At 54.1% G+C, this 25,330-nt stretch overlaps 8 protein-coding genes across 8 annotated transcripts; 3 read left to right on the forward strand and 5 right to left on the reverse strand.

Annotated features, from left to right (window-relative positions):
• Positions 1-139: 139 nt before the first annotated feature.
• rpl17 (60S ribosomal uL22 domain-containing protein) lies at positions 140-1,632 on the forward strand (the record flags this gene model as incomplete). Its single annotated transcript, XM_025613839.1, has 6 exons — positions 140-196; positions 336-397; positions 451-586; positions 845-1,058; positions 1,241-1,428; positions 1,483-1,632. 6 exons carry the CDS (start codon positions 140-142, stop codon positions 1,630-1,632), a joined length of 807 nt encoding a protein of 268 aa, XP_025467991.1.
• A 735-nt stretch (positions 1,633-2,367) lies between these two features.
• On the forward strand, positions 2,368-4,818 carry BO94DRAFT_534523 (VHS and GAT domain-containing protein). The gene is made up of 6 exons (XM_025611571.1): positions 2,368-2,887; positions 2,948-3,012; positions 3,074-3,109; positions 3,195-3,578; positions 3,638-4,538; positions 4,593-4,818. The coding sequence occupies exons 1-5, from the start codon at positions 2,851-2,853 to the stop codon at positions 4,349-4,351; spliced, it is 1,236 nt and encodes a 411-aa protein (XP_025467992.1). The 5' UTR covers positions 2,368-2,850; the 3' UTR covers positions 4,352-4,538; positions 4,593-4,818.
• A 190-nt stretch (positions 4,819-5,008) lies between these two features.
• On the forward strand, positions 5,009-7,285 carry BO94DRAFT_534524 (uncharacterized protein). Its single transcript, XM_025611572.1, has one exon. It carries the CDS (start codon positions 5,420-5,422, stop codon positions 7,226-7,228), a length of 1,809 nt encoding a protein of 602 aa, XP_025467993.1. The 5' UTR covers positions 5,009-5,419; the 3' UTR covers positions 7,229-7,285.
• Positions 7,286-7,393: 108 nt separating this feature from the next.
• BO94DRAFT_515439 (cation diffusion facilitator family transporter) lies at positions 7,394-9,078 on the reverse strand. The gene is made up of 2 exons (XM_025609921.1): positions 7,951-9,078; positions 7,394-7,859 (listed from the first exon to the last, which is right to left on the reverse strand). The coding sequence occupies exons 1-2, from the start codon at positions 9,005-9,007 to the stop codon at positions 7,618-7,620; spliced, it is 1,299 nt and encodes a 432-aa protein (XP_025467994.1). The 5' UTR covers positions 9,008-9,078; the 3' UTR covers positions 7,394-7,617.
• Positions 9,079-9,325: 247 nt separating this feature from the next.
• BO94DRAFT_464518 (uncharacterized protein) lies at positions 9,326-9,997 on the reverse strand (the record flags this gene model as incomplete). Its single annotated transcript, XM_025608070.1, has 1 exon — positions 9,326-9,997. The coding sequence occupies one exon, from the start codon at positions 9,995-9,997 to the stop codon at positions 9,326-9,328; it is 672 nt and encodes a 223-aa protein (XP_025467995.1).
• A 1,660-nt stretch (positions 9,998-11,657) lies between these two features.
• Positions 11,658-13,055, reverse strand: BO94DRAFT_534527 (lytic polysaccharide monooxygenase). The gene has a single exon (XM_025611573.1). It carries the CDS (start codon positions 12,620-12,622, stop codon positions 11,714-11,716), a length of 909 nt encoding a protein of 302 aa, XP_025467996.1. The 5' UTR covers positions 12,623-13,055; the 3' UTR covers positions 11,658-11,713.
• Positions 13,056-16,859: 3,804 nt separating this feature from the next.
• Positions 16,860-19,688, reverse strand: exgO (exo-beta-1,3-glucanase Exg0; the record flags this gene model as incomplete). The annotated part of the gene is made up of 2 exons (XM_025608091.1): positions 16,860-19,435; positions 19,484-19,688. The coding sequence occupies 2 exons, from the start codon at positions 19,686-19,688 to the stop codon at positions 16,860-16,862; spliced, it is 2,781 nt and encodes a 926-aa protein (XP_025467997.1).
• A 2,712-nt stretch (positions 19,689-22,400) lies between these two features.
• Positions 22,401-24,178, reverse strand: BO94DRAFT_46359 (aminotransferase-like domain-containing protein). Its single transcript, XM_025608029.1, has 3 exons — positions 23,526-24,178; positions 23,046-23,431; positions 22,401-22,955 (listed from the first exon to the last, which is right to left on the reverse strand). Exons 1-3 carry the CDS (start codon positions 23,997-23,999, stop codon positions 22,508-22,510), a joined length of 1,308 nt encoding a protein of 435 aa, XP_025467998.1. The 5' UTR covers positions 24,000-24,178; the 3' UTR covers positions 22,401-22,507.
• Positions 24,179-25,330: the final 1,152 nt, after the last annotated feature.

A 25,330-nucleotide genomic window follows, 5' to 3' on the forward strand; every position in this document is an offset into this window, starting at 1 on the left:
AGTCCCGTACTTCATTCAATGGAGAAGATGAACATGTCATCTTATGCTTCATTGAGACCCATATACCGGATTTGTACGGAGTAGTAGGGATGCAAGGTGTATCGGAAAGCACTAGCCAGTTGGTCCATGATCGATCAGCATGTCCGGTTGGTCTGGAAGAATCCCAAAAGGGTTAGCGTCGGCCTTACTAGAACAGGTTAAATTTAGGATTGCAGGAAAAGTCAGACAGCAAAAACAGCAAATTAAACTTGAAATGGAACAATATCTTCGTTATGATCTAGAATGCAAAACCATGACAACCATACAATGTAACTGCTCTGAAATACGTTGAAGAGCAACGTCCAAATGGACTTGATGTTGCTGCGGACCGAGAGCTAAAGACGGATACTGCCGGGCGGTGAGGCTAGCACCTGCCCCAAGGCGCCTAGTGTTAGGGCTCCGATACCCTAGGCGGGCGCCAAGAGCGAAAAAGCGCACCACAACGAGCGAGCCTCGCGATCTCAAGTTCCAGCGGCCGACGACAGAAAAGCGACAAATCTTCTCACCCGACATCGAGGACCACCCGCTCGGCAACCACATCAAGATGGTGAGTGCTATATTCGCGTTTGCTGCTGTCGGTGGAATGGGAGGACCAGGAACATCCTGAAGAAAAACGCTGTCAAAATGCCCAACCCTTCGTTGTACCGGAATTCTTTCGATCCTGCGTGCCCCCAATTTGGCCGTTGGGCCTATATCGAACTTTTCGACCCTGCCATGACCACCACCGCTGCTGCTATGGATTGTGCTTGGAATACACTGGAACTGGTTTGAATGGTCTTGCTGATGGGATTTTTTTCGTCATCAGGTCCGTTACGCTGCTCAGGACATTCCGGCCGCTAAGAGCGCCCGCGCCCGGGGCTCTTACCTGCGTGTCAGCTTCAAGAACACCCGCGAGACCGCCCAGGCCATCAACGGCATGAAGCTCCAGCGCGCCCTTACCTTCCTCACCAACGTCACCGAGAAGGCTGAGGCCGTCCCCATGCGTCGGTACGCTGGCAGCACCGGTCGCTGCGCTCAGGGTGAGTCGATGTGTTTTTTTCCCTTCGGAGGATACTACGGAATGAATGCGATGTGATGGATGGGAATTGAACCATGGGAGATTGGATCAGAATGATGGGGAAAGCATTGGGAGGGATATGTTTTGGAGGATGTGACAAAACCGTGTGTTCCACGACGAAGACGCTGACCGTCTTCTTTATAGGCAAGCAGTGGGGTGTCAGCAAGGCCCGCTGGCCCGTCAAGTCCGCCGAGTTCCTGCTCGACCTCCTGAAGAACGCTGAGGCCAATGCCGACACCAAGGGTCTCGACACCGGCAACCTCGTTGTCAAGCACATCCAGGTCAACCAGGCTCCCAAGGGCCGCAGACGCACCTACCGTGCCCACGGTCGTGTATGTTGATACGAAACCCCGAATATCTCCCGCCCGCCAACTGACCATCGATAGATCAACCCTTACATGACCAACCCCTGCCACATCGAGCTCATCCTTACCGAGGGTGAGGAGGTCGTCCAGAAGGGTCCCGTCGTCGAGGCGGCCCGCCTCAGCTCCCGCCAGCGTGGTGCCCAGCTCCGCCGTGCCCTCATCGAGGCATAAGCGGTCGGTGGGTGTCGGGGGAAGTGAAGTGGTCAGAATCTGAATGGGAATGCCGGAGTTTGCTGTTGTACGGATCCAATACCTGGTCACGGAAGGAATACAAAAGAAATTATTACTTTTTTGACAAATGGAAAAAATTCGAAACCACCCGGCGAGACGGATGACGATGGCCCTACTATGCTATATCCGAGGCGTATCTAGACATTGCTCTCGTTCCCCGGAGATTTGGTTCGTCTAGATCATTCCATTCTGCCAGTCCAGCCATGGACTGGGGCAACGGGTCCAGGGAATCTCTTCCTCGTGGATGGATGGCGTGCGTCGGGACGGCGGCTTCGGACATTCTCATACTTCAGGACACTTTGAGCGTTAATCCATGATGGGATACGGAATTCATTTTTCTTTCATGAAGTTTAAAAAATGGAGGAGGATTCTGGGTCCACGTAGAAATTGGCTACTTTACGTGCTCGTAATAGGCCTCTGTAATCGGCCCTACGCTGTGCTCCTGTAACTGCGCCACAGCTCGACCCTCTCTGATCTGAAGGTTGCAGCGAGCGAACAGGCATCCCCCAAACCGCCGTCAGCAGGTTGCAGATGGCCGGCCAGAGCGGAGAGTTGTCTGGCCAGCCAAGCGTGGCTGTGTCACTGTCACCGTCACTGGCTCCAACCCCAGGAGCTTCCCGCGCTGGTCCCCTCCAATGCCACCCTCCACACAAGGCATTCGCATGCCCATGACGACGGGAATGTATGCTTAACCTGAGTCGAGGCCGACCTGCATACGTAGTAGCGTCCTGTTGGTCGCGCTGACGGAGCGGACGTGCATCAGAGAGTCTTGGTAGGCAGCAAGCAGGCAGGCATCAGGATTCACACGGCGCGGCCCAGATTGAGTGGAAACACAGCTGTTCCTCCACTCCCTTCCTATCTAGACAACGTCAAGTTTGGATCGTCCCAAGAGTGCCCAGGACATGCTTGCGTGTCGTCGACAAAGCGCCTTGCCACCGGATCGGTCGAGTTGACTGACATCAAACACAGAAGGTTTCGGGGGTTGGCAGATGAGCGATTCTTGACTAGCCCGCGCGCTGCTTTTCTCCCCGCGGCGCCTAATTCCAGATCTTAGCTTAGTCTCACATCCCTTTTCTTTCGTATTTCTCCCCACCCCATTTTTACGCTCAGGTTTTGGCTCTATTCTTTCACTGTAGAGGTCGGGTTGGTATAGCAACCATGAAACGCATCTTCAATTCCTTTAGCAGGCGCTCCAGTGAGTCTTCCCCCGCGGCCGATCGGCAATGCGACGGTATCAACGCTCACGCAGGAACAGGTCCGGTGCGCGACAGCCCCTCGTACCCCGAGGACTCGCCGGAAGGCATCGTTCAGAGAGAAGTGGTTCGTGTGGACTCAGAATTGTTTATTGAGTGATCTGACTGACCGTCTTCACTGTGTATAGGCTGCGTTCTGTGAATCGGGCGGCCCGAACAGCACCGTAGGTCTCCCTCTTCCCTTGATCGCCACGTTCCCGTCCGAATCCTTTCTCTTATATGCGACCATACTCACCATGACATGTCCAGCATGGGAATGAGTTTGTCCACCTCCCCGGCATCGTCGAAAGCGCCGAGTCCAGCCCCAACGCAGCTCGAGAAGCGGCCTCGCGCATTCGCAAATTGCTGTCCGACCCGAACAGAACCCCGAGCAATGTGCAGTACAATGCGATCATGCTTATTCGCATCCTCATCGACAACCCGGGACACACATTCTCGCGCAATATCGATGCGACATTCGTGACCACGGTGAAGGATCTGCTTCGTCAAGGGAAAGATGCGAACGTACACAACTTTTTGCGGGAAACTTTGGATGCTCTGGAACTGGAGCGGTCATGGGATGAGGATCTCAAGCTGCTTTTGGGGATGTGGAGCAAAGAGAAGGGCAAGTCGAGCATCAGGACGGGTGCTACTGTACGTGAACCGTTGTCTGCTCCCCAACCTCTGCAATGCTAACTTCGTTTTTGATGCAGCCCGGTTGGGCGCAACCCTTGGTGCAGCCATACCGACAAACCCCGAACTACTTCAATGCCCCTAACCAGAACGGCTCTTTGCCATCGCCCGAAGAACTCTCCGCGCGCATCTCCGAGGCCAAAACGTCTGCGAAGCTACTCATCCAGTTCGTCCAATCGACACCCCCGGCGGAGATGCTCGAGAACGAACTCATCAAAGAATTCTCCGACCGATGTCGCACGGCCTCCCGCGCCGTCCAGAACTACATCCACTCGACGAACCCTACCCCCGATGAGGATACACTGGTCACGTTGATCGAAACGAATGATGAATTGTCTGTAGCCCTGTCGAAGCACCAGCATGCGCTGCTCCAGGCGCGCCGGGCCCAGGGGCAATCGGGCAGTCAGTCACCTGCATCGTCCAGTCAGGCCTCGGCCTCTGGCTCCGTGCAACCACCACTGCCCCAAGCACCACCGGTCCCGCCCCGGGACACGCAGAGTCTGTCCTCGGGCTCCTCGACGGCCCCGGTGGCCCCGACTCTCCCGCGCTCCTACAGCAACGGGGCCGGGCGGTACGAGTACCGCTCGGAGGACTTCCAAGTGCAGAACCCGTTTGCTGATAGCAGCGGGACTGCCACTCCCCCGGTGCATGGGGACAATCCTCGCGGGGAGGGCTCATCCGCCGACTGGTGGGCGGAGGGCCATCAGCAGCAGCGACCGGTGCAGCATTTCTGATGGCGTGAGCCCGGGGCACCTTAGATACCCGACCCGGCCTGTTTGTTTCATGACGATTATTGTTTGACGTATCGATACCGTTGTGATACCTCTACTGCGTAGTTAATTGGATATTTCATAGCTTGATGATTTGCTTGTATATACGTTCTTAGTAGGTGCTTGGGTGTGACTGGATTTAGAGGTTAAGGTACGTTGGAAACCTTGTCGAACTGCTTATACTTGTCACCGGCTCACAATCCAGGTCTCTTTCGGTATAGTCTAGACTCCATCTATCTTACGCTGAGCGCAGGGTCAGGAACTGTCTTCTGGTAAGACTAGGTGAAAGATATGATTTGGAATCTCGTAATTATGGAACCTGGAGTACCTATAGTGCGATAGATTTCCTTATGGCGGCTGACAGGTCAGTAGTGTCTACCTGTACGAAGGTTATAGATAGGGGAAATCAAGGAAGTTTCTGTCGACTAGGGCAAGAAGGCTAGCCCTCTTAGCGCTTCCACCTTCGGCTCCACGACGAACATGCACCCATATCATAATCAAAAGGAGAATAAAGAAGCGAAGAGCAAGGACAGATGCAACGCCAAAATGCCCATCCGGCTGTAGTCATTATGGGAGGCAATGGTCAACCCCTTCGCCACCCTCCACCACGGATGTCGGTATGTCGGTATGAATTTCCCAATCGGCAGCCAACTGAAGCCTCAGTCCAACGCAGGTCCACCGTTAGCCTCGATAGTCTCGATAGTCCCTACAGGATCTAGAATCGATAGGCTGTGGCTGCCCGGAGTTTTCCCACTAAACCTAATCAGCGACAGGTGGAGTCTTCCCACTGCCTTGGAGGTGATTCTTGCCGACGCCATTGTCAGGCACGCTGCCGTCGATCAGGTATAAGTTCAATGTCACCGTCCAGGGTCTCTTTGAGTCTGTCCCTGTCCGGCTATGTGGTGAACTGCCTGAGCACTCTTTACATTCTGTCTCTCTTTTATGTTGGTGCTTTCTTGATTTTAGCCTACGGCTCTTCTTTCCTTTCCTCCCTCAAGAAAGCAATCACTCATTCCTTCAATTCTCGCCACAATGCACTTGTCAGTCACCGGAGGACTCGTTCTCCTATCGGCCCTGGTACCAACAGCTCTGACAGCGACGATCCCTCTGCCCGGGGCCAGTGCTGCCGGCGAGTCGGTTGCGACGATTACTGCATCCTCCACCACCACCATCACCACCGTTGTCACCAGTACCTCTGCAGTGGTCACCACAGGGGCGACCTGTACTCCTGGTACGACCGCACTCGGCTCTAACTCTCAATGCTCCGACTATGTTTGGTCCAGCGCCGGCAAGTATTGGCGTGAATACTGTACCGATGCCTCCATCAGTGGCGGCACCACTCGAGCTGTCATGGCCGTGTATGGACGGCAATCCAACATCAACGGCTGTCACGTATACTGCTCCATCTTTAACGGCATGTGCAATGCCGTCAACTACGTGCCAGCCTTGAGTACCTGCTACTATCTGTGGGCTGACTCCAACTCGGTGGTGTCCGCTTCGGGCTACCAGGCCCTCACATCCTACACCACCAACCCTTGCTATGGGCCGATTACTTCCATCGAAACCGACTATTCCACTCAGTATCTGACCAGTGAGGTCTTTACTACTTATGTCGTCACTCTTTCGAGCAGTGCTGTGTCTGCAACAGTTTCTTCCACTCCGTCGAGTAGCCCAGTCTCCTCTGCAGCGGCCTCGTCTACTCCATCGCCAGTATTCTCTTCGTCGGTGGTGACTTCAAGCCCCAAGCTGGCGACTACTTTGCTTTCCGCTAGTTCTGCACCGCTCTTCTCATCTTCGATTCCTTCTTCCTCAATCCCTTCCTTGGCTCCGATCCGTTCGTCGTCTTCGATTCCTTCCTCGTCTCTGATTCCTTCCTCTTCTCCAATTTTCATCTCTCGTTCCTCCAGCTCTAGACCTCCGGTGGCTTCCAGCTCCAGTGTGAGAGTGTCACCTGCTGCCTCTTCCCCCAAGCCAGGCTCATCGTCCACTCCCCTCATTCGTTCGTCCTCCAGCTCTATCGCGAACCGCCCGTCACCCGCTTCATCTCAACCCATCCGATCCTCCAGCGCCATCTCAGTCTCATCACCTGTCCAACCCCATACCAGCAGCTCTGCTCCCGCGGTTTCATACTCAAGATCAGCCCGACCCTCATTGATCTCATCCCCCGGATCGAGCTCGTCCAGAGTGAACACCATCCTCCCCAACAACCCATCTACAATCATCGAGGGATCCCATCCAACCTCTTCTACTCCATCCCCCGCATCCACCGGCACAACAACCACCCCAGCAGCTGACGGTTTCACCACCTCAACAATCCTCACCACCCGGACCGCAACCATCACCGCCTGCCCCTCCAGCATCACCAACTGTCCCGCCACCGAAAGAACTACCTTTCTCACCACCGAAACCCTAGTCCTCTCAACAACAGTTTGTCCCTTGACTACCGAAACCACCACGACGGGTATCCCTCAACCCACTCTCTTCCCAGAGGAGCCATCTGCCACCATCGTGGACAAGTACACCACCTCAACTATCTTCAGCACCCGGACCGCGACCATCACTGCTTGCCCTTCTACCGTCACTGATTGCCCCGCTCGTTCGAAGACCACGTACCTGACCACCGAGACTATCTTCGTCTCTACTACTATCTGTCCCGTGACTAAAACTCAGGTGTCTACTCTGACAGAAGAGAATAAATCTCGTCCAGTCCCTACTGGTATCTCAGTTACTGCTGTGGATGTGAGTGTGGGCAGTGAAGAAGAAGAAGAAGAAGCTACCTCTACAATCTTCAGCACAGTCACTATCACGATCTCGGGCTGTGAGGCCGAGGAGACGGCATAGGTTGTTCCCCCCCCGGTTTTATTTGATTGCCCATCTATGACTACGATTGAAATAATGGTTCAGTTCTTGATTATAATATCGATAATAATAACAATTCCTGTAATCAAACCTATGTATTATGTATATACTATTCACGATCTATTCTATGTTCATGTTCATGTTTATGTTCATGTCTGTATCCATACTCTCAAAGCAATAGATACTAATGCGTAAGCCACAAATAACCAACCAACCAACCAACCAACCGCCCTCCCCCATCCCCATTCAAACCACATAACTAACAAACCACTCCATATATATACGACCTACATACCCTTCCACCTCCACCTCCACCCCAACCCCTCCACACCATCACTCCCAAGAGCAGAAGCAAAAGCAAAGCAATCTCCCTACAACTCCTTCTTCAAAAAATGCTCCGGCTTATGCGTCGTCTCATAATCCACATGCACATACGCGCGCTCCACATCCGGCAACGACTCCAACTTCATCTGCAATTCCTCCGCAACATCATGCGTCGCACGCAGAGAATCATTCGGGTCCATGACGATGTCTACTTCGACGACGAGTCGGGGGCCAGAGGTGTAAGCGCGGACGGTATCGATGGCGGTGATGAGGGGGGAGTGGGTCATTGCTGTATTTCATAGTATATATCATTAGAATTTGTTCGTGGTAGCAAATGGGGGGAGTAAGGGGATGAAGAAGAGGGAGGGAGGGAGGAATACATATATACGTAATCAGCTGCTGCATTTTGGTATCGGCCGTGACACCAATAAGCAGCTGAAATTCGCGATAGGCACTAAACAACCACAGACAACTAACGAGGACGGAGAGGACGATCGCGCCAGCGGGATCTATCCACCAGCGCAACTTTCCACCGCCTACGCTAGTCAAGATACCGAATCCGTTGATGAAGAGGTCATTGCGGTGGTCTTCCCATAGGATAAGGACCTGGGAGTACTGATGTCTGAGCGCGAAGCAATACACGAAGAGAGCGAACTTGGTACAAAAGGCCACGATGACGGCGACGACGGAGGGAAGGTGGAAGGAGCCTGTTTCGGAGGTGGACCCTTCGGCGAGTTCACGGACCGAGAACGCGATCAGGATGAAAGAGACAGCCGTCATGAGGAAACAGAAGCAGATGTTTCCGGCTGTTTCGATGCGGGCTTTTCCGGCGGGGAATTTGCGGGGGTCGACGCGGTTGACGGCCTTATTGGAGAGAAGGAGGGTGATGTTGGAGAGGGGGTCGAAGACGGCGTCGGCCATGGTGGTGTAGAGGGAGAGGGAGCTGGAGGAGATGGCGCCGTAGAGTTGAAGGATGCAGAGGAGGACATTGGCGGCGAAGGAGCCCCAGACGGCGATTTTGTATTTGAGTTGGTTGCTGCTGTTGGTTTCGCGGGCGTCGCGGACGTGTTCTTCGACGGGTTTGAGCATGCGTTGGATGTTTTCGTTTTGGGACTCGTAGAAGGATTGTAGTTCTTTGGAGGCGAGGGAGGAGGCGAGTGCTTTGCGGGGGTTGGCGGTGTGGGGGAGGCAGCTGGTGGTGTTACGTTTGCGGGAAATGTTGGCTTGGGGTTGCATCTGTGCGATCTCTTCCGGGGATTTTAGCTTCGAGGCCAATTGGAAGGGGTCGTTTTCCGGGGTGTAACGCGGGGGTGGATGGGATTCCTCGTCGGAGGTGGTGTCGAGGCGGGATTCAAGGGCGGTGGTGGTCGCGGCATTGTAAGCGATGGAGGAAGGGAGGTGGTGAAGGGGAATGGTGGTGTGAGGAGGATCTGACATTGTGGTGGTGGTGGTATGTACAATGGAGAGATGAATGGATGAAATGGATGAAATGGAGGGATAAATGGAGAGAATGAAGGATGGAGACGAAGAAGGCGAAGCAAAGAAAGATTCGGGGCGGAGATCAGATTCGATTGATATGCCTCTTTGGGTTAGCCAGGTACGGATTATGTCATACGTCTAGATCCGATTCAGACACGAACTATACAATACGGAGTAGAACAATTGTAGTATTGGAGCGGTGTAAATTTAGTCTTTACATAGTACAGTAAGATAGTATTCCGAGCAGGCACACCCATCATGCTAAGTACCATCCCCTCACGACAACACGGTGATGTTAGTCGATGTCGCGGTACAGTTAAACGGAAGATCCAACGACGGACGGCCCTTTCCATCCAAAAGCGCCGTACTATAGTTGTAGGTCGGACTGAGCATCATGATCTGTCCCACTGTGGTGTCATACTCGTCCGCAATGTCCTTGTATACTCCAAATTCCAGTGTGAAAGGCTTCATCGTGCACTCACTCGGAGAGCACAATGGCACCTTGAGGAACTGGCCCGGTGCGAGGACCTCATCGGCCGTATAGGCCGTGTCATCACTCATGAGGGACGCTGTGGTGATATTCAATCGCTGTGCGACGATGTCCAGCGTATCTCCGTTCACGGTGTAGTAGAGACGAGGCCCACCGTTGATGCAGGTTTTGGTGCGGGTGATGTTGGCCAGAAGACAGGTCTCATTATCGGGATCGCAGACCTCAGGCGGGATAACCAAGGTTTGGCCCACGTTGGGAATGATCGTCACATCGGCCATCAGGTTGTAACGGCCGATGTCGCAGACACCACGATTAGTGGCCTTGGCGACATCGAAAACCGTGGTATTCGCCACTGTGATCGGGTAAAGGCCCAAGGTGGTGTTGAGGGCGCTGGAATTGCAGGCTGCCGAGGTCGCCAGGGCTGAAGGCATTGAGGCTAGGAGGGCTGTAGCAGCCATGAGGGACTGGGAGGAAAATGACCACATTTTGATTGACTGGCGTGGGAATCACGTAGCTGACAAGCAAGACAGAATTGTTCCCCAAAGAAAGAAAGACAGGCACGAGTGAGAGTGCTTGAGGATTGCTGGAGATGACCGAGGAATCTAGACCCGGGTTGTACTCTGTTTTATACCTCACATGCCAGCATGCTGTCCGCCGGAGAATTAAGGCTGTCTCTGTAGATTAGCAACCGGGGATGCGTTATCAGCCGGAATATCAGTGGAGGTAAACCTACGTAGTTTCGGTGAGAGCACAATTCGAGCCGTCCCCGCAGGAAAAGCCTGCAAGCGTGGAGGGTTTCGTCGTGCATCCACTGCATAGGATGCTTTTACTTGTTTAGTTGCTCATTCGGCTGAGTTGGACTAAAGGAAAGAATGGCTATGCCCATTGCAGCTATTTCGTCCGAGGGGTCAGCCGGGGATGGCCCCCCTGCAGCCCCGCCCCGAATCGACCACTCGGAATGACTGCACATCCCAATACTGTCGGCTCGTTGGATTGGACAGTTCGAGACTGGGGACGGGTGAAGGAAGGGTTCACTCCATTGCGAGTTGGCCAGGAACTTCCGTTGGAGAAGAAGTTGACTCGACAGAATCCTTGACTGGATGTCCGCAAAAAGGGGCACGGACCCCCGGGTGGAGCCGCCCCCGACTCGCGGAGACTGACTCTCTGCGCTCTCCTCCAGTCTTCCCTTCCTCTCCTCCTCTTAGCTTCTGACTTCCGACTCTTGCCTGTCGACTTCATGCTAGTGCTTGCAAGCCCACAGACAATGCAACACACGCATCAGTTGTTCGGAAATTTTCAATAGCGCCCCTCGTGTCTTGCTGGGGACGCGTCATGGTCTGCATCCGGATCCCAGCTCCGATCAAGTCGCTGCAGGAACCGGGCTCCTCCATTGGTCTCTCTTGACCGGTTGCTCCGAGTCTAACGAGACATTGGGCTGGATGTCACGTCCTTACTCCGTTTCTTAGCCTCTGCTTCTCATCATCACCGGATCCGCCCCCAACCCATAATCCGGTGTTAACGTGCCAAACTAACCCCTTAGAGCGAGCACATGGTCGTCCGAACAGCGAGTGGAGTAGCATTGACGAGGAGTAATTAACGCCAAGCGGATGGTGCAGATAAGTGAATGAGGGGAAACCAGAGCTCCTGACCAGAAAGACGCAGCCGACTGGAAAGCTACATCCGCAGTGGACTCATATCCTTCACGCCAGCGCTGCAGCTCGGGAATAGACTGTCGGAGGTGATTGATTCTTTCGCTCGTATCTCAAGACAGCGGCGCTTTGTTGGATCAAACCCGGTCATCCCGGTTTGTCAGATGCTTCCCAAGACCTCGAACCTGCCAGTTGCAGGGCACCCGCCACGACTTGGCAGACAAAGCCTATCGCTTTACTCGGCCCCGGCGGATATTGTTATTTCCCCGGGGTGAGGCGGGTCTCTCCAAGCTCGGCTGTCGAGGGTTCAGAGAGGGTCGTCTTGAAGTCAGAGTCATCTCTGCAACTATGCAGAGACATCGCATCGGTGTTCGTCTTTAGCAAGGCCGACATTAGACTAGGTGCCCTTTCATCATATCCAAGAATTTGACAGCTACGCATCACTCAGCCTACAAGGAAATCTTCTAATGCACAGGCAGATTGATTCACACCTCTATCTGACAACAACTGATATACACACCATGCTTAGTTGGCGTACTGGAGGAGAGCCTTGAGCAGGCTAGCAACCCAGGTGAGCTGCTCCTCGGCGGTACCGTCGGTGGGGATGGACACAGTCGAGGCCGAGGCGCTGCTGGAGGCAACAGCAGCAGCGGTGGTGGCACTCTCCTTCACGCTGGTGGCCAGGGTGGTGGGGACGCTGGAGGAAACAGGAGCGACGTTGTTGGCCGTGGCGGGGGTGGTGACAGCAGCGGCAGCGGTGGTGGTAGACTCGGTGGCAGCAACGGTGCTGGTGGCCGAGGCGGAAGAAGAAGAAGAAGAGGAAGAAGAAGACGACGAAGAAGAAGAGGAAGAGGAGCCGCCGACGGTGAAATCAATGCAAGACTCGTAGGTCTGGTCGATGGAGGCAGCGTTCCACCACCACTGGAGCACACAGGCACCGCCCTCGGTACACTTGTCACCAAGGTCGTCAGGGATGGTGACGCTGAAGTTGGTCTCGTTCTTGGTGACACCGGTGGCGGTGGAGGCATAGACACTCCAGTAGATCAGGGGAGAGCCAATGACGGTGTTGGTGGAGGTCTCAACGACAGAGACGTTGGCGGTACCGGTGTGGGGAGCGCGGATGTCGACGACAAAGTCGACAGTCTCGCCAGCAGTGTACGAGTAGACGTTGTCCTTGTTGTCGGCGTACTTGTAACCCTTGCAGAGCCAAATGTCACAGGCCGAGGCATCGTAGTCGCTCTGACCGCTGGCGATCTGGAGCTCACCCTGGACGTTGCCGTAGTTGTCGGCCTCCTGGTTGTCGTACACCTGGGTACCGCAAGCAGCCTCCATGGCCGAACCGGGCATACGGGCCTGGGGGCTGGTGACGAAACCGTGACCCTGAGCCAGGGAGATAAGGCCAGCGAGGGCGAGGACGGATCCAGCTTGCTTCATGTTGGCGGTTTAAGGTGAAACTTAAAAGATCTTGGAAGGAAAAGGCAGCGAAATGACCGGTATACCAGTATACCAGATGGATAAGGAATGAGAGGGTGGAAAGAGTGTGGCGGTCACAGACCGGATAGCTGGAAGAGAATGTAGAAGGGAAGAGAAAGAATCAGACAAGCCTGTGTGTTGGAGAGAGAGGAAAAGTTCGAACAGAGGCCAACGGTGACGAGGCCGTCTATATACCAAGGGCGCTGGTTCTGGCCATGGGCGAAGCTCCATCATGATCGATCGTGAAACGGCTCTAGCTCAGGACCGAAGACCCTCAAAACCCTTGAGGAAAATAATGACAGGAGCCTCTCCACCGGCGATGGAGCGGTGGGTTGACAGGCCCGCGGTGGTGAACGATGAATGGGCTGGCTCAAGCGCCGGGAGTGGAAAGCGGTTTCACTTTGATGGGCGTGAAACGGCGGGTGGAGAGCCGATGGATTGGCCGGGATGCTTGGCACCGGTAGGGTTTCACCTTCATTAAGCCCGCGCCTTGGCTGCCAACCATTGCTCCCACCACGCCTGCACGCCCATTTCTATCTCTCACGTCCCACTGGCCCAGCTGCTCCTGAATTTCCTCTGCCCCGATGACCCGCCAATTCCGGCCTTGCCCTCCTTCCGGGACGGTGCCGACTGTAGGTCGGGCGCGTGCTCCGAATTAGACTCAACCCAAGGTTCGGGATCCATCGCGAACAGCGCCAATCAAGCCATGGGACCTGTCGGAGCTCATTTATTCACGACAAGCATCAGCCCTGGCTTTATAGCCTTGCGCCACGCCGCCAATGATCTCGGTTGCCTGACCTGTTTATCTGGTTCCGAAACTGTCGGAGTTTGAAGGATGATTCCTGCCTCAGGCCTGTTCACACCGCCGATAACTGTGTTGGACTGGCACATACTCCGTCCTGTTTCCACTGTCAATCCTGCTGAGCCCAGGAGTCAAGTCATGCTTCCCTGATGGAGCAAAGTCCTGCCACACAGGAATGAACATCATCATTGAGTGATCTCCGCTCCCACAAAGGTTAGCCAGGACTAAGGTAATATCATCCACTGCCAAGTCTCTAAAAATGCTGCACTTGGACCTGCCCATGGCCACCTCTCGCCATGAACGGATAGATAACGTTGGCATATTCCTTTTCAGTTCAGGAACTCACTCGGATAAGGCACCCATCAGCAGCACCGATAGCCAGACGTGAACCACCCCCGATAGCTCCGCGCCTTCCAAGTTTTTGTCGTTCCAGTGGACCCATACAACCCACGCAATCAGTACTCCCGTTCAACAAAAGACCAGAAATCTTGCGGATAGAGGACAATAGCATCGACATGAAAAAAGCTCAGCCTGGTTTCACCTTTTTATAAAGGAATGCGGCTGCTAGACCTCAGCAGCCTGTTGAGGTGCGAGCTTGACACTGCGCACCTTAGCTCACTACAACTTTTTGTAGGTTCGGCATCCAGTGAATACATCCAGTGCTCGCTACGCTTTGGTAGGGCTGGCAGATTGAGTGTGTGCATTGCTTGTGTCCATTGTTCACTACACTTCGGTAGGGCTGGTAGTCTGAGAGTAGGGTACAGCTTCGGTCTTTTTAACGGAAAGAATCTAAGTAGCGTCAGCTCCCTCAATAGAGTCAGTGGATTCCGAGACCGAAGAACACGACAATTCACATCGAACTCCTCATGTGACTGAACATTGGTTTTTAAGGGACCTCTCTGTATTTTCTCACGTTGAGAATCGGAGCGACGGCATCATCTGACGATTTGGCCCGAGCTACTTTTCGTCCCTGAACCTTTCCATCCCCGAGACTGTTCAGCGAGGTTTATGTTCTATTGCAAGCCAGATGTGCTCTCGGGGGAGGTAATTGATGTGATGCAAGGTGTAGACAGATAATCTCTATGGCGTCAATCTCCTCACCGTCAGCAGCGCAGCCAGCGGGAGCTGCGTCCCGGCTCTTATAGCTCCATCAGGAACCTGACATGGAATATAAGTAAACAAATATGCTCTGTATCGACAACACGTTTTGCGGAAGCTTTGACTTGTCTCTTTCTTCATAGTGCTTTTCTGCCGTGCAAACCGAGCACTGTCAGCAGAGGTGGTCGCCTGCTAGGTATTCTTTGGGGTTCAACTCGTGTTGACGCTTTCCTATCTGTAATTGATTGCAATGACTTCAAAATAATAGGAGACGAGGAGAAGGGCAGTGGTCGGAAGTGGTGAGAATGACTCCTAGATACAGAATGGACTGATAGGTGTAAGATGAAGATGAAAGTCTTGAAGAGAATACAACAGGAGGAGAAAGGGGGACGAGGGACGGGAGGAGGGATTGGTGTCAAGCAGCCAGCGGAGGAAGGCGCATCTGGCTAGCCACGGGATTCGCCTGCGCACAAAGGAAAGTAGTGAGGTCATCTATTGCCTGCTACTAAACAACACTATGTCTTGCTACCCAGATAGGCGGGCTGAGCAGAGACTTTAAGGATTCCGTAGGACAATCGATGATGTTTTGATTTTGATTTCGCATATTCGTAAGACATTATCCAGCTGAAAACCCTCGTGAGGGAATAACATCATCTTCACCACATCCACTAGCCTCCCAATATAAATTCCTCTGGACCTTTTCCCATTAATTCCCTCATCCATCCACTTTATTCGCTCTTAAGTCATTACGAGGAAGTGACTCAAACAAGCACGATCCGAAGCCTACGACAGACCATTACGAAGGACATAGACCGGCTATACAACCTCGTCAATGGAATTCAGACAGCCAATGTCGGGCTCGAAGAGCTTCGCGCCCTGGGGATCTCATCTCGAAAGGGTCACACCCGATGGTCAATACAAAGCCTTGCAGTGTGAGCCACGCTTTTTCAGGCCCCTGGCATCCACTACCCTAACTGACCATCCGGTGTCGGAATCAGATTTTTTGAAGATGGAGATAACCCTGAAGATGCAGAAGATCGTGAAATAGACGATGAAATGGCATGTAAATACGTGGGTGACGAACATCTCTCTGACCGGGACAGGGAGTCGATCCTTATGGATAAAGCTCGTGACCCCTTTGAACATGTATACTCACATGTCACCGCATCGCGGAGTAAGAGCAGTCATTCGAAGGACAGTAAAGAAATAATCTTAGATGGGCTTACCCCGTGGGGCCAGTGTACGTGGTGGTAGGTGCGGCCTATTTCTCCGTCTTTCTAATTTGAGTTTACTTACCAATTCCTCTGCTGCAGGATTGATCATTCTTGAATGTGAAGAACTGTCCCCAGTCGCGAGAGCCTTCGTTGTACATGCAGGAAGCAGCTGAGGGGGTGGGATGGACTTGGTATGATGAGAGGTGGGAGAGAAGAGTGCCGTTGCGGGAGAGGAAGTTGTGGATAATAGTCTGCTGATTGGGAGGGGCTTACTTGGGCTCTACAACAGGTTTATAGTATCTCAATATATTGATGAGACATACTTGACGTATGCTACATACGAACCAGAATACGTCGATTACCTCAAAGGGGCGGACAATCCGGACAGGAATACGGTCCTCTCAATCTCAGTAATCGCAATCACATGCATCGACTTCCAATTATCATTGTGGGCTTTTGTCTCCAGATGAGCAATTTAGTGTTAAATTCGCAAACAGGCCTAGATCACCTGCTAGGAATCCCGTCGTTTTCCCAAGATGTTGCTGATATAGCGAGGAATCTGACAAGCAGTGGTTGTCTGAATGACTTCAGACAGGAAGCGAGACTCTCGAGCAACAATATGGCAAGTATAGATGATTACCAGAGCATTCATCAACTCTCATCTCGTTGCTCTTTTCCTCCAAACCTACGTAGGTAGGTAGGTTAGGCTAGGCCAGGTCAAGGCCTTCCAAGGGAGATAGATAGAAAGAGGGTAGTATTATGATTTTGGAAGTGAGGTATGTATGTGGTAAAATTTGAATAGAAAATGTCAAGTCTGGCGAGGGCTTTCTAGGTAGGTATGTTCCTTGAAGGTTGGAGGTAGGCAGACGGTGCATATTCTGCTTTCATCTCATGGGCACTTTACTTCGTTTAATAACACTCTACCAGATTATATAGATTACGGTTAATATAGAACAGCTTTGAATCAATAAATGAATGAATGAATCAAGTAACAAAGTGGTATCCACATGCATTGCCAACAACCTTCATCCCATGCAAGTCATAGGAAGAATCTCTATTCACTCTCCTCCAAGGAAAGAAACAATTAAATAGACGATGATTGCTCGAACAGGGCAATTGTCGAGCAGTAGGAGCTTTCGTTACCCTCCTGTGGGACAATCATATCACCGCTGGATGAGGTGATCATGTTGGTGCTGGCCTTGGTGCTCAGACCGTAGATGTGCACGTCCGAGCAGTCCACCTCGACAATGTTCTCCTGGCACGATTCCGTGTCCAGGCAGGTCTGCGAGTAGTTGTCGAAGAAGCTGTACAGACCAGCGCCGTACACGTAGGTGTCAGTGCTGTTGATGACACGAAGACCCCAGGCCTTGCGGCACGAGTCAGTGGTGCAGTAGGAGAAGTCGGGGTCGTTCCAGGCGGTCTGCGGGGTGAAAGGAGTGAGCGCGTTGGGGTTGGCCTGGTAGTAGGGGGTCTCGGTCTGGATCAGGCCCATGAAGACGTTTTTGGCGTTGGACACCTGGTAGTTGTACAGCTGGTTGTGCTCCGAGGCGGTACCATACAGCCAGACGGGGCCCTGACTCTCAATCAACACACCGCGACCGTTGTAGATGTTGATCTGGCTGTGGTCGGACATGTCGAGGTCATGGTCCGCTGTCCAGAACCAGGTGTTCTCCAGGTAGGCGCTGGCCTTCTCAGTGGCCTGGAAGAGCAGGAAGGCGCCGATGCACTCGGTGTTGGGGGTGGTGGTCTCCTTGGGGGTCTTCATGCACTTGTCGCTCTGGAGCTCGGTACCCGCGGAGCCGCCGATGCGGGCGTGGGTGTCCCACATACCAGCGGAGCCCTGAGAGGAGGCCTGGACGTTCCACTGCATCAGGATGGCACCAGGGGCAGGACCCTTGGTCTCGAGAATCAGGTCACTAATCTCGACCGAGCCCGAGTCGCCGACCTCGCCAATCTGAAGCATGGGGATGGGGTTGGTCGCATCGGAGAATTTGTCGCCGTACGCCATGAGCATGGGCCACACTTCACCGGTGATCTTGATGTGCTTGGGCACCTTGATAGTGTCGGTGATAATGTAAGCACCATGGTCGAAGTAAACGATCTGGTCATCGGTTGCGGCGTCCAGAACCTTCTGGATGGCAGCCGTGTCGTCGGTGGAACCGTCACCCTTGGCACCGGCAGACTTGATGCTGACAAAGGACGAGGACGAGTAGGACTCGTACAGGGGGCGGGACTTCTCGAAGACGCCACCGCTGCTGGTCAGCAACGAGCTGGCCATGGCCTGGGAGGCAATAGTCGTTTCGAGGCGGGTTTTGGTGACGGTCTTGGTCGTGCACTGGCCGGTCGAGTTGGTGGCGGTGCCAAAGTAAGAGCCAGAGGCCGAGGCACTGGATGAGGCCTGTACGTTTGCAGCAGACGCAGAGCTGGAACCCTGAGCCACAACGGAAGCCCCAGTAGCCCCAGCGGGAGAAGGTCCGGCGGATGTGCCAACGGCGGGGACCGAGGCGGCGTTGGTGGCTTGGCTTCCTTCGGCGGTGCTGTCGAATCCGGCCCAGCTGTAGCTGCCACCGGAGGGGTATTGCACAGACATCGAGGGCAGGGGCATGACACGAGTTCCAGTACTTTCAGCACCGGCCTGGACAGCGGTGGAGGCCGAACCAGCAGCGGATTCGGTGCCATACTCGGCAGGGCAAGCAAGGATGGTCTCCACAACAGTTTGAGTGACCACTTGGACATCAACAGCCGGAGAGCGCTTGTTGACGGTGCTAGACGGAGTGTAAGCATTGCCCTGCACGTAGTTGGCGACAACCGAGCCGCCGGCCAGGATGGTGTTTCCGTCGACGCCGGCAATGGCAACGGTAGAACCGGAGAAGTCAACGTTGTCAAGAACCAAAGCACCGCCACCGGTGGGAATGCTGTCGCTGCTGAAGGCAGTAACAATACCAGTTGGGGTGCTGGTAAATGTGCTGTCGAGCATGAGGACTGATCCGACGGTCTGGTTGGAAGGCGAGGCGGACATGTTCAAGCCGACCTGGCAGTTGTTGATGCTGACCGACTTGAAGGTCCAGGCCCAGTTCCAGTTCATGTAGATGGCAGTGTTGCAGTCGTTAAAGGTCAAGTTACGCGTGGTGAACTGTTGGTTGCCGAGGAAGGCACCGTAGTTGCCGCCGTTAAAGGTGAGATCAGACATGAAACCACCGGAGCCGTTGTCCATGAAGATACCCTGTTGCTTGTTGTTGCTACCACCCTTGATCATCTCGAAACGGATATTCTGCAGACTCGTGGCCTGGCCGACCTGCCAGTGAATACCAGCACCGGACGACGAGGGCATGGCAGTCAGGTCGATGACAAAGTTGCGAACCGCGCGGAAGAAGTTGTTCTGGTTCGTGTACCAATTGGCCCCAGTGCTGGTGTAGGGATCCGCATCAATCACGGCCATACCGGTGAAGCTAGCAGCTGCCTTGAGGACGGGGAGATCATTGGCATCACCGACCATCTGGGTGTAGTAATACTGCACAATGGGCTTGGACACCACATAGGTACCCGGAGGAAAGTACACCAGGGCCGGGGTGGTCGTGGAAGAGTCGCAGTTGGCGCCGCACCGGTTACCAGATGAGATGGCCTCATTGATAGCATCGGTGTCATCAGTGGAGCCATCACCTATACTGGTCAGCAGATGATCATGGTATTAACACAAGAACGTCTCACCTTTGGCACCAAAGTCCTTGACGTTACGGTAGATCTGATAGCTGCTGGTGCTGTTGCCAAAGGGCACGGTGCCCTGACGTTTGATATCGGCCACCCAGTAGTCCGATGAGCGCGCCGCCAGATGCGACGCCACATCAAGGGAGCCGGGCATAGGCACCGCATTGGCCAGTCCCAGCAGCAGGAAGACGTGGGCCACGAACAACATGATGGAGGTGTGAAGGAATGCCATCGTCAAGACAGCGATGTTCACTGAACCGGCAGAGAACACGGGGGCGAGGTAGGACTGTTATATGTGGAAGGGGAAAGCAGTCGAGCGACAGACACTTCAGCAACCAGTACTGAAGGTATCCAGATCGGGTGATGTCCAGCCAGCAGATGAGTTGCAAAGGACGAGATGGCCGTCACACGACAGGGTCAGACGCCGGACTGGATAGATACCTACCTACTCAGGAAGGCACAAGAATGACAGGCAGTATGGAAAAAAAGGAATGAATGGGAGCGAATCAGTCGCCAGAGAATGAATAAGCGGATCGAAAAGAATGATTGAATGAATGAATGAATGGAAGAACACAACACAGCTCAACAACACTCGAGACAGTCTGCCGACGACTACCGACGACGACAAAGATGAGACTGACGAGGAAGAGAGAAAAAAGAAAGCAAAGCGCCAGGCACGACCGGCGAGTCGGACTGGTTTAAGGGAAAAGCGAAATGAAGGTTATTACTTTTTAGTCCCAGGCTTAATTAGGTGCGGGATGGGCCAATGAATCCCAGCACGGCCAGCTGGAGCACTTGGAAGCTTACCGGCTCCACTCGCACTTCTCCGTTCCTGGGCGGGCGATTGGATCACGGCGGTTCAAATCACCGCGTATGCTGAAGGTGGAGGTCAGGCTGCTGCCGCCAGCTACCCAATCACACGGCGCGTTCACGTCTCTCGGGCCAATCAGCGTCGATAGTCGCCGTCTGCCGACCGCGGGTTGAAACGCCTGGGTCAGGGATGAAACGATCGATAAAGGACTAGACGGGGTTAGCCGGCCCTGATTGGTGTACGCTGTCTCGCGGTCGCTGGCTATTGCCGTGATGCTGGAGCCTGGTGATGGCAATGGCGGCGATGGTGGGGAAGCGTCTGCAGTCGAGAACCTACCTGAGGTATGCAGTCGAGGCCCAGTGACCCCGATGGGTTGGCAATTCCTCTTAGCTAGAGGCCCGGAAAATCAAGGAATGACCACAGACACCAGTGGCGTTGGATGAAGACCCCCCAAATTAACGAGAGACGCGACCTCTCGGCGAAGTATTAGGTAGGTAGGCGAAAACGAGCGAAACCTGGATATCCGAAAAGGAGAGGAGACGCGAGAGAGGGAAGAGGGGAAGCCGAAAGAAGATCGAAATCCCTCCAGCAGATCGGCGGGCCCAGCAGGCTATATACCTCCCGTCCAGCTCAATTTTCGTGCAGAGTTTTGATCAACATATTCGCGCTGGCCAGATCGTACCCAGTTCACATTTCAATCGGCCAGGGTATCGCGCGCCCCGATCAGCGGGCATGGCTTGATGGCATGGCTTGCGGCTGGAATTCGCCGTTTGACAGCGCGAGGGGAGGCGTTTGCTACGCACTAGTTCCAGGCTCTGGTATGGATGAGAGCCTCTGCAACAGCGCACCCTCACCCACCGGCATGCTAAGATTGGGAGGCCCTCCAGCCCAGCGCGCCTGGTTCATCCACGATTACAACCATGGGGCTGCCTGATTGAGCAGGTCCTGACATTCCTCGTGGCTCATCGTCGACCCGGTGCAGGGCTGGGCAGCAATGTTGGTCCTACAGGGCCGTCGTTGGCTCGTCCGACGAGATTCGCCCGCTGAGCGGATACTTCATAAGAGAGGGATATGCAGTCTTATCAGACTCGTTGTCCGCGTGCTGGCCCCCATACAGAACATTGGAGCATCCCATGTATGTAGGTCCGGAGCGCTTGGAACCCGCAGGGCGGCGATCGGACGGCTGGTCCTGCATGGATGGAAGCTGAGAAGGCCGGCCCCACCGAGAGAGAAAGAGGGAGGGATCCAGGGGCAGATACTCCGGCGATGCCTTGAATCGCGGACAGAATCCCAACCCACCCTCATGCGGTGAAGAATGGGGTGCTGCCTTGGTCGATGATAACTTGAATCTTGATACTCCGTAGTAGTCCGACGATGGGATTAGTCTCCGCATCATCCTCACCATCTGCGATAAAAATATCCTACGGGGCATCGTCGTACGTAGTGTTCGCGACACCAAGCTTTCGGCGGAGGGGACGGCCTTCTCCCTTAATTAACCACCCGACTGATCGGCAGCTAACCTTGGGTCATGGCCTGTCCGTGAAACCCGCTAGTGGCTGCTAGCCTCGGCTCTATCGATCGGTTGATATTTGATAATCATTTGATGATTAGATAGATGGACGAATGGACGGCATTGGGTTATTTGTTGTGTCCGTCGTCCCATATTTACCCATGGCAGCGTGTCTGTGCCGGTGTCTCTTCAGGCAATGTGCTGGAAGAATGTCTTGGCCGCGAAGTTATTTGACGCGTCCATTCCTTCCGACGGGTACGCTCCCTTAGCGTTGGACGCCCGCTGGTCGGTCGGGATGATCATGTTGGCTCGCCGCCTATTAGATATTCAGAAGCCCGATTGCACGACTGCGACTAGTATATATGCGAGTGAGCTGCAGGTCACTGCCGTGCAGAGGCGCCCCCCTGGTCAGCTGCCTTCCCCCGCCTCGCGCGTTTACTGGCCGCCCGCCATCTCTGCCCGCATCAACCGACCCCATTGGGATCTGGCCTGACCCTGAGGCCCTCTCGGCAGTCAATATATGTAGTCGATCTTGGTGGCCATGGCTGCACTTCTACGGACTTGACGCTGAGTATCCGATGATCCCTCCTTTGTTCCACCTCAGACCTATAAGCTCGTCCGATCCAGGGTCCCAGGCGGTCCGTTCCGCCTGTTCACCCTTGGTAAGTCATCTTCTGATGCCGCCACTTCCACGAGGCCATTGCGTTTATTTCAGCACTTCGCGAATGACCAAGCCAAGTCGACGCACTCCCTCCTCTAGCTTATTCTCCTCTTCCCACGCGAAGCATAGGCGCAGACCGTCATCGAATTCATTCTTACCAGTCGCCGGATCTCTCTGCACCCCAAAGACATTACCAGGCGCCACGGTCAGTTTTTGGTCCCGTTGTGCGATGGACGCAAGATCACTCGCCCGCAAGGGCGACGGTAGTCGGAGCCAGATGAAGTAGCCGCCCGCAACTTCGGGGGCCGGAGGGAGCCCTACGCCAAGGGGAACAAGATACTCATGAATGGCAGACATCATCCGATAGTATCGTCGCGCGTACGCCGGTTGCAGAGATCCACCAATGAAGCCTTGTATTATCCCCGTGGGGAACAGCTGCGCGACAACGGCAGCGGATAGCTGTGATGGGGCACCTCCGGATCGGCTTGAGCCTCTGCTCCCAACCTGAAGTTAGCCTATCAGAAGGAGGGAAGCAAGGGACACGCGAGAGCAGCGAGAAAATCCAATTCACGAGGTCACCTACGTTTGCGACAGCCCATACGCTACCTTTTCGGTAGCCTCCGCCCAGCCAGTCCGGATACCAGGTCCAATCAGCTTGCTAAAGCTTCCGTTGCTCACCACATTACCCCATTCATCCTGAGGTCCCCCGTCCAAATACCGGTCCACATCCACAAGACGGGGTAGATACGCGTGGTCGGGCTGCGGGAGAGTCTTGGCTGGGTCCGGTGACCATTGAAGGAAGTCATAGACATCATCCGTAATGATCAAGGCGTCGAATTCGCGCGCAAGCCGAACCAGCTGGTCCCGATCAGACAACGACATGGTGAGAGTGGACGGGTTGGAAAAGGTGGGGGTCGCGTAGATGACATGCTTGTAGATTTTCCCCCATGGCCTAGACGGCTTGTATTTCTTTGGAAGTCAGTGATAGAAACGAAGTCAGCCCCGTAAGAGCCTATTCAGTAGGAAGTAAGCTTCAAGCCGTTGGCCCAAGGCAAACACGTACCGGTGCGCTGTTGTGTTTCTTTCCCGCACTCTCCTCGGCCGCGACCAACTCCTGGCGGAGATAGGCCAGGTCCAACCCCGCATCGCCCTGTGGGATGGCTCTCAGACGACCAGCGAACCCGGAATCATCAAAGATGCGACAGGCCAGATGATACGTGGGGGCGACCATCCAGACATTGCGGGTGTAGATGGGATCGGTAAAGACCTGCAAAATACATGCCAAGTTCTGGCTGGCGCCACCCGTGATGCAAATGCGCTCCGGAGTGATGGGGTCGCGTGGCTGGTAAAAAGCCGTTAGCCAGCGACCGATGTGTTCACGTAGCGGTTGATATCCTTCATCAGGCCCGTACATCAAGGCAGGCGTCCAGATGGCCGGGGTGGCCATGACAGTGGCCGAGGCCTCAGCCAAGGCGGCCGTGGGCAGCAGGGCGGGGTTGGGCCAACCGCGGGAAAGATCAACCTCCTCGGCATCCATGTTGTTGGTTGTTGGTCTCTCTGACGGCGATCTGATCAATGATAGTTGAGTTTGGCAAGATGTCGCGGTTGGAAAGGGTCAGGAGCTCCAATTGGTGGACTCTAATAGGTATTGGAGGTGTCACGGATTGTTGTGTACCTTCAGATTTCCAAGGCAATCGAGCCTCGATATATAAATGGGGGGACTTGTTGGTGCTTAGAACTCCGGCTCCACAGGCACTTTCCCAGGGCGACACTTGGCAGTCCTTAAAGAAGTTAGTAGATTAACCAGATACCAAGTATTATTTGGTAGGTCGGTTAATTATCTCCTTCCAGTTAACTAGCGTTAGTCAGGAGTAAGATATCGTGTAGGTAAGCCGATCACGAGAGATCAGTCAGATCATCAAATGGTTCTGGAAGCCGTCCAGGGGAACAATAGAAGTTCCGCCGCCGACGGGCCAGGTCACGGGGTCCCCTGGTGCGAGGCAAATCCTGATTGGCATCGGATCCGGGCGGTGCATTACTCGTTCATCAGGAGACAAGAGGGTGGGTTGGGCCGTAAAGGCTTCGAGGCTTGGAGGATGGAGTATGAAAATTAGGATAATCTGGAAATGGACGGACAACTCCCAGCGGGCGCGTCTGTACTCCGTCCCCTACTCCGACACCGGTTGATGGGAGACTGACTACTACAGAGTACTCCGTAGTAGTACCCCGTACCACTTACTTGAAAGGGGCTGCCTAGAAAGTTATGCAGAACAGAGGAGCCACTCTGAGCGGTCACGGTTATTATGTCCGAGGTCCAGATCAATTAGGATGACACGTCCATCCCCAAACTAAAACGCCCATGGTCCTCCCCGTTCCATCAGACTCCGATTACCTAGGTAGGCACGGAGTCAAAGGACCCGACCGGACAACTTCATACGCAGACACCACTCCTTACGTACGTCCGAGTGCGTGGCTCCCATTTCCACGTCGGGTAAAGCAGGCGCAGCGCTAGAGACGAAAGTAACTTCTTCCCCGTACAGTAGCGCCACTGCTTAGTGCCACTGCTGGAGCAGGCAAGCAAGAAAAAAAAAGTAGACACTATAAAGTACCTACCTCGTACTACGAAGAACCTTTTGGTGGTGGCTACTATTCTAAGCCCCTCTTTCTTGGTAGTTAGTGAATTCTCCCAAGCAATTTCCTCGCCTTGGCTGGAGATGGTGGGCGTTGCTTTTTCATCTGTTGTCTAGCCCTCATCTGACCAATGGGGGAGGACAGCGGAGGCATGATGAATGGATCTATCAATCGATTGGCAACGATGGCGTGCTCTCTTCCTCTACCCAGAGTTTAGCAGAGCTGGATAGAAGGCAC

Source organism: Aspergillus sclerotioniger (assembly GCF_003184525.1).
Source record: "Aspergillus sclerotioniger CBS 115572 chromosome Unknown BO94scaffold_12, whole genome shotgun sequence".
In the NCBI taxonomy this organism is placed as follows: Eukaryota; Fungi; Ascomycota; class Eurotiomycetes; order Eurotiales; family Aspergillaceae; genus Aspergillus; species Aspergillus sclerotioniger.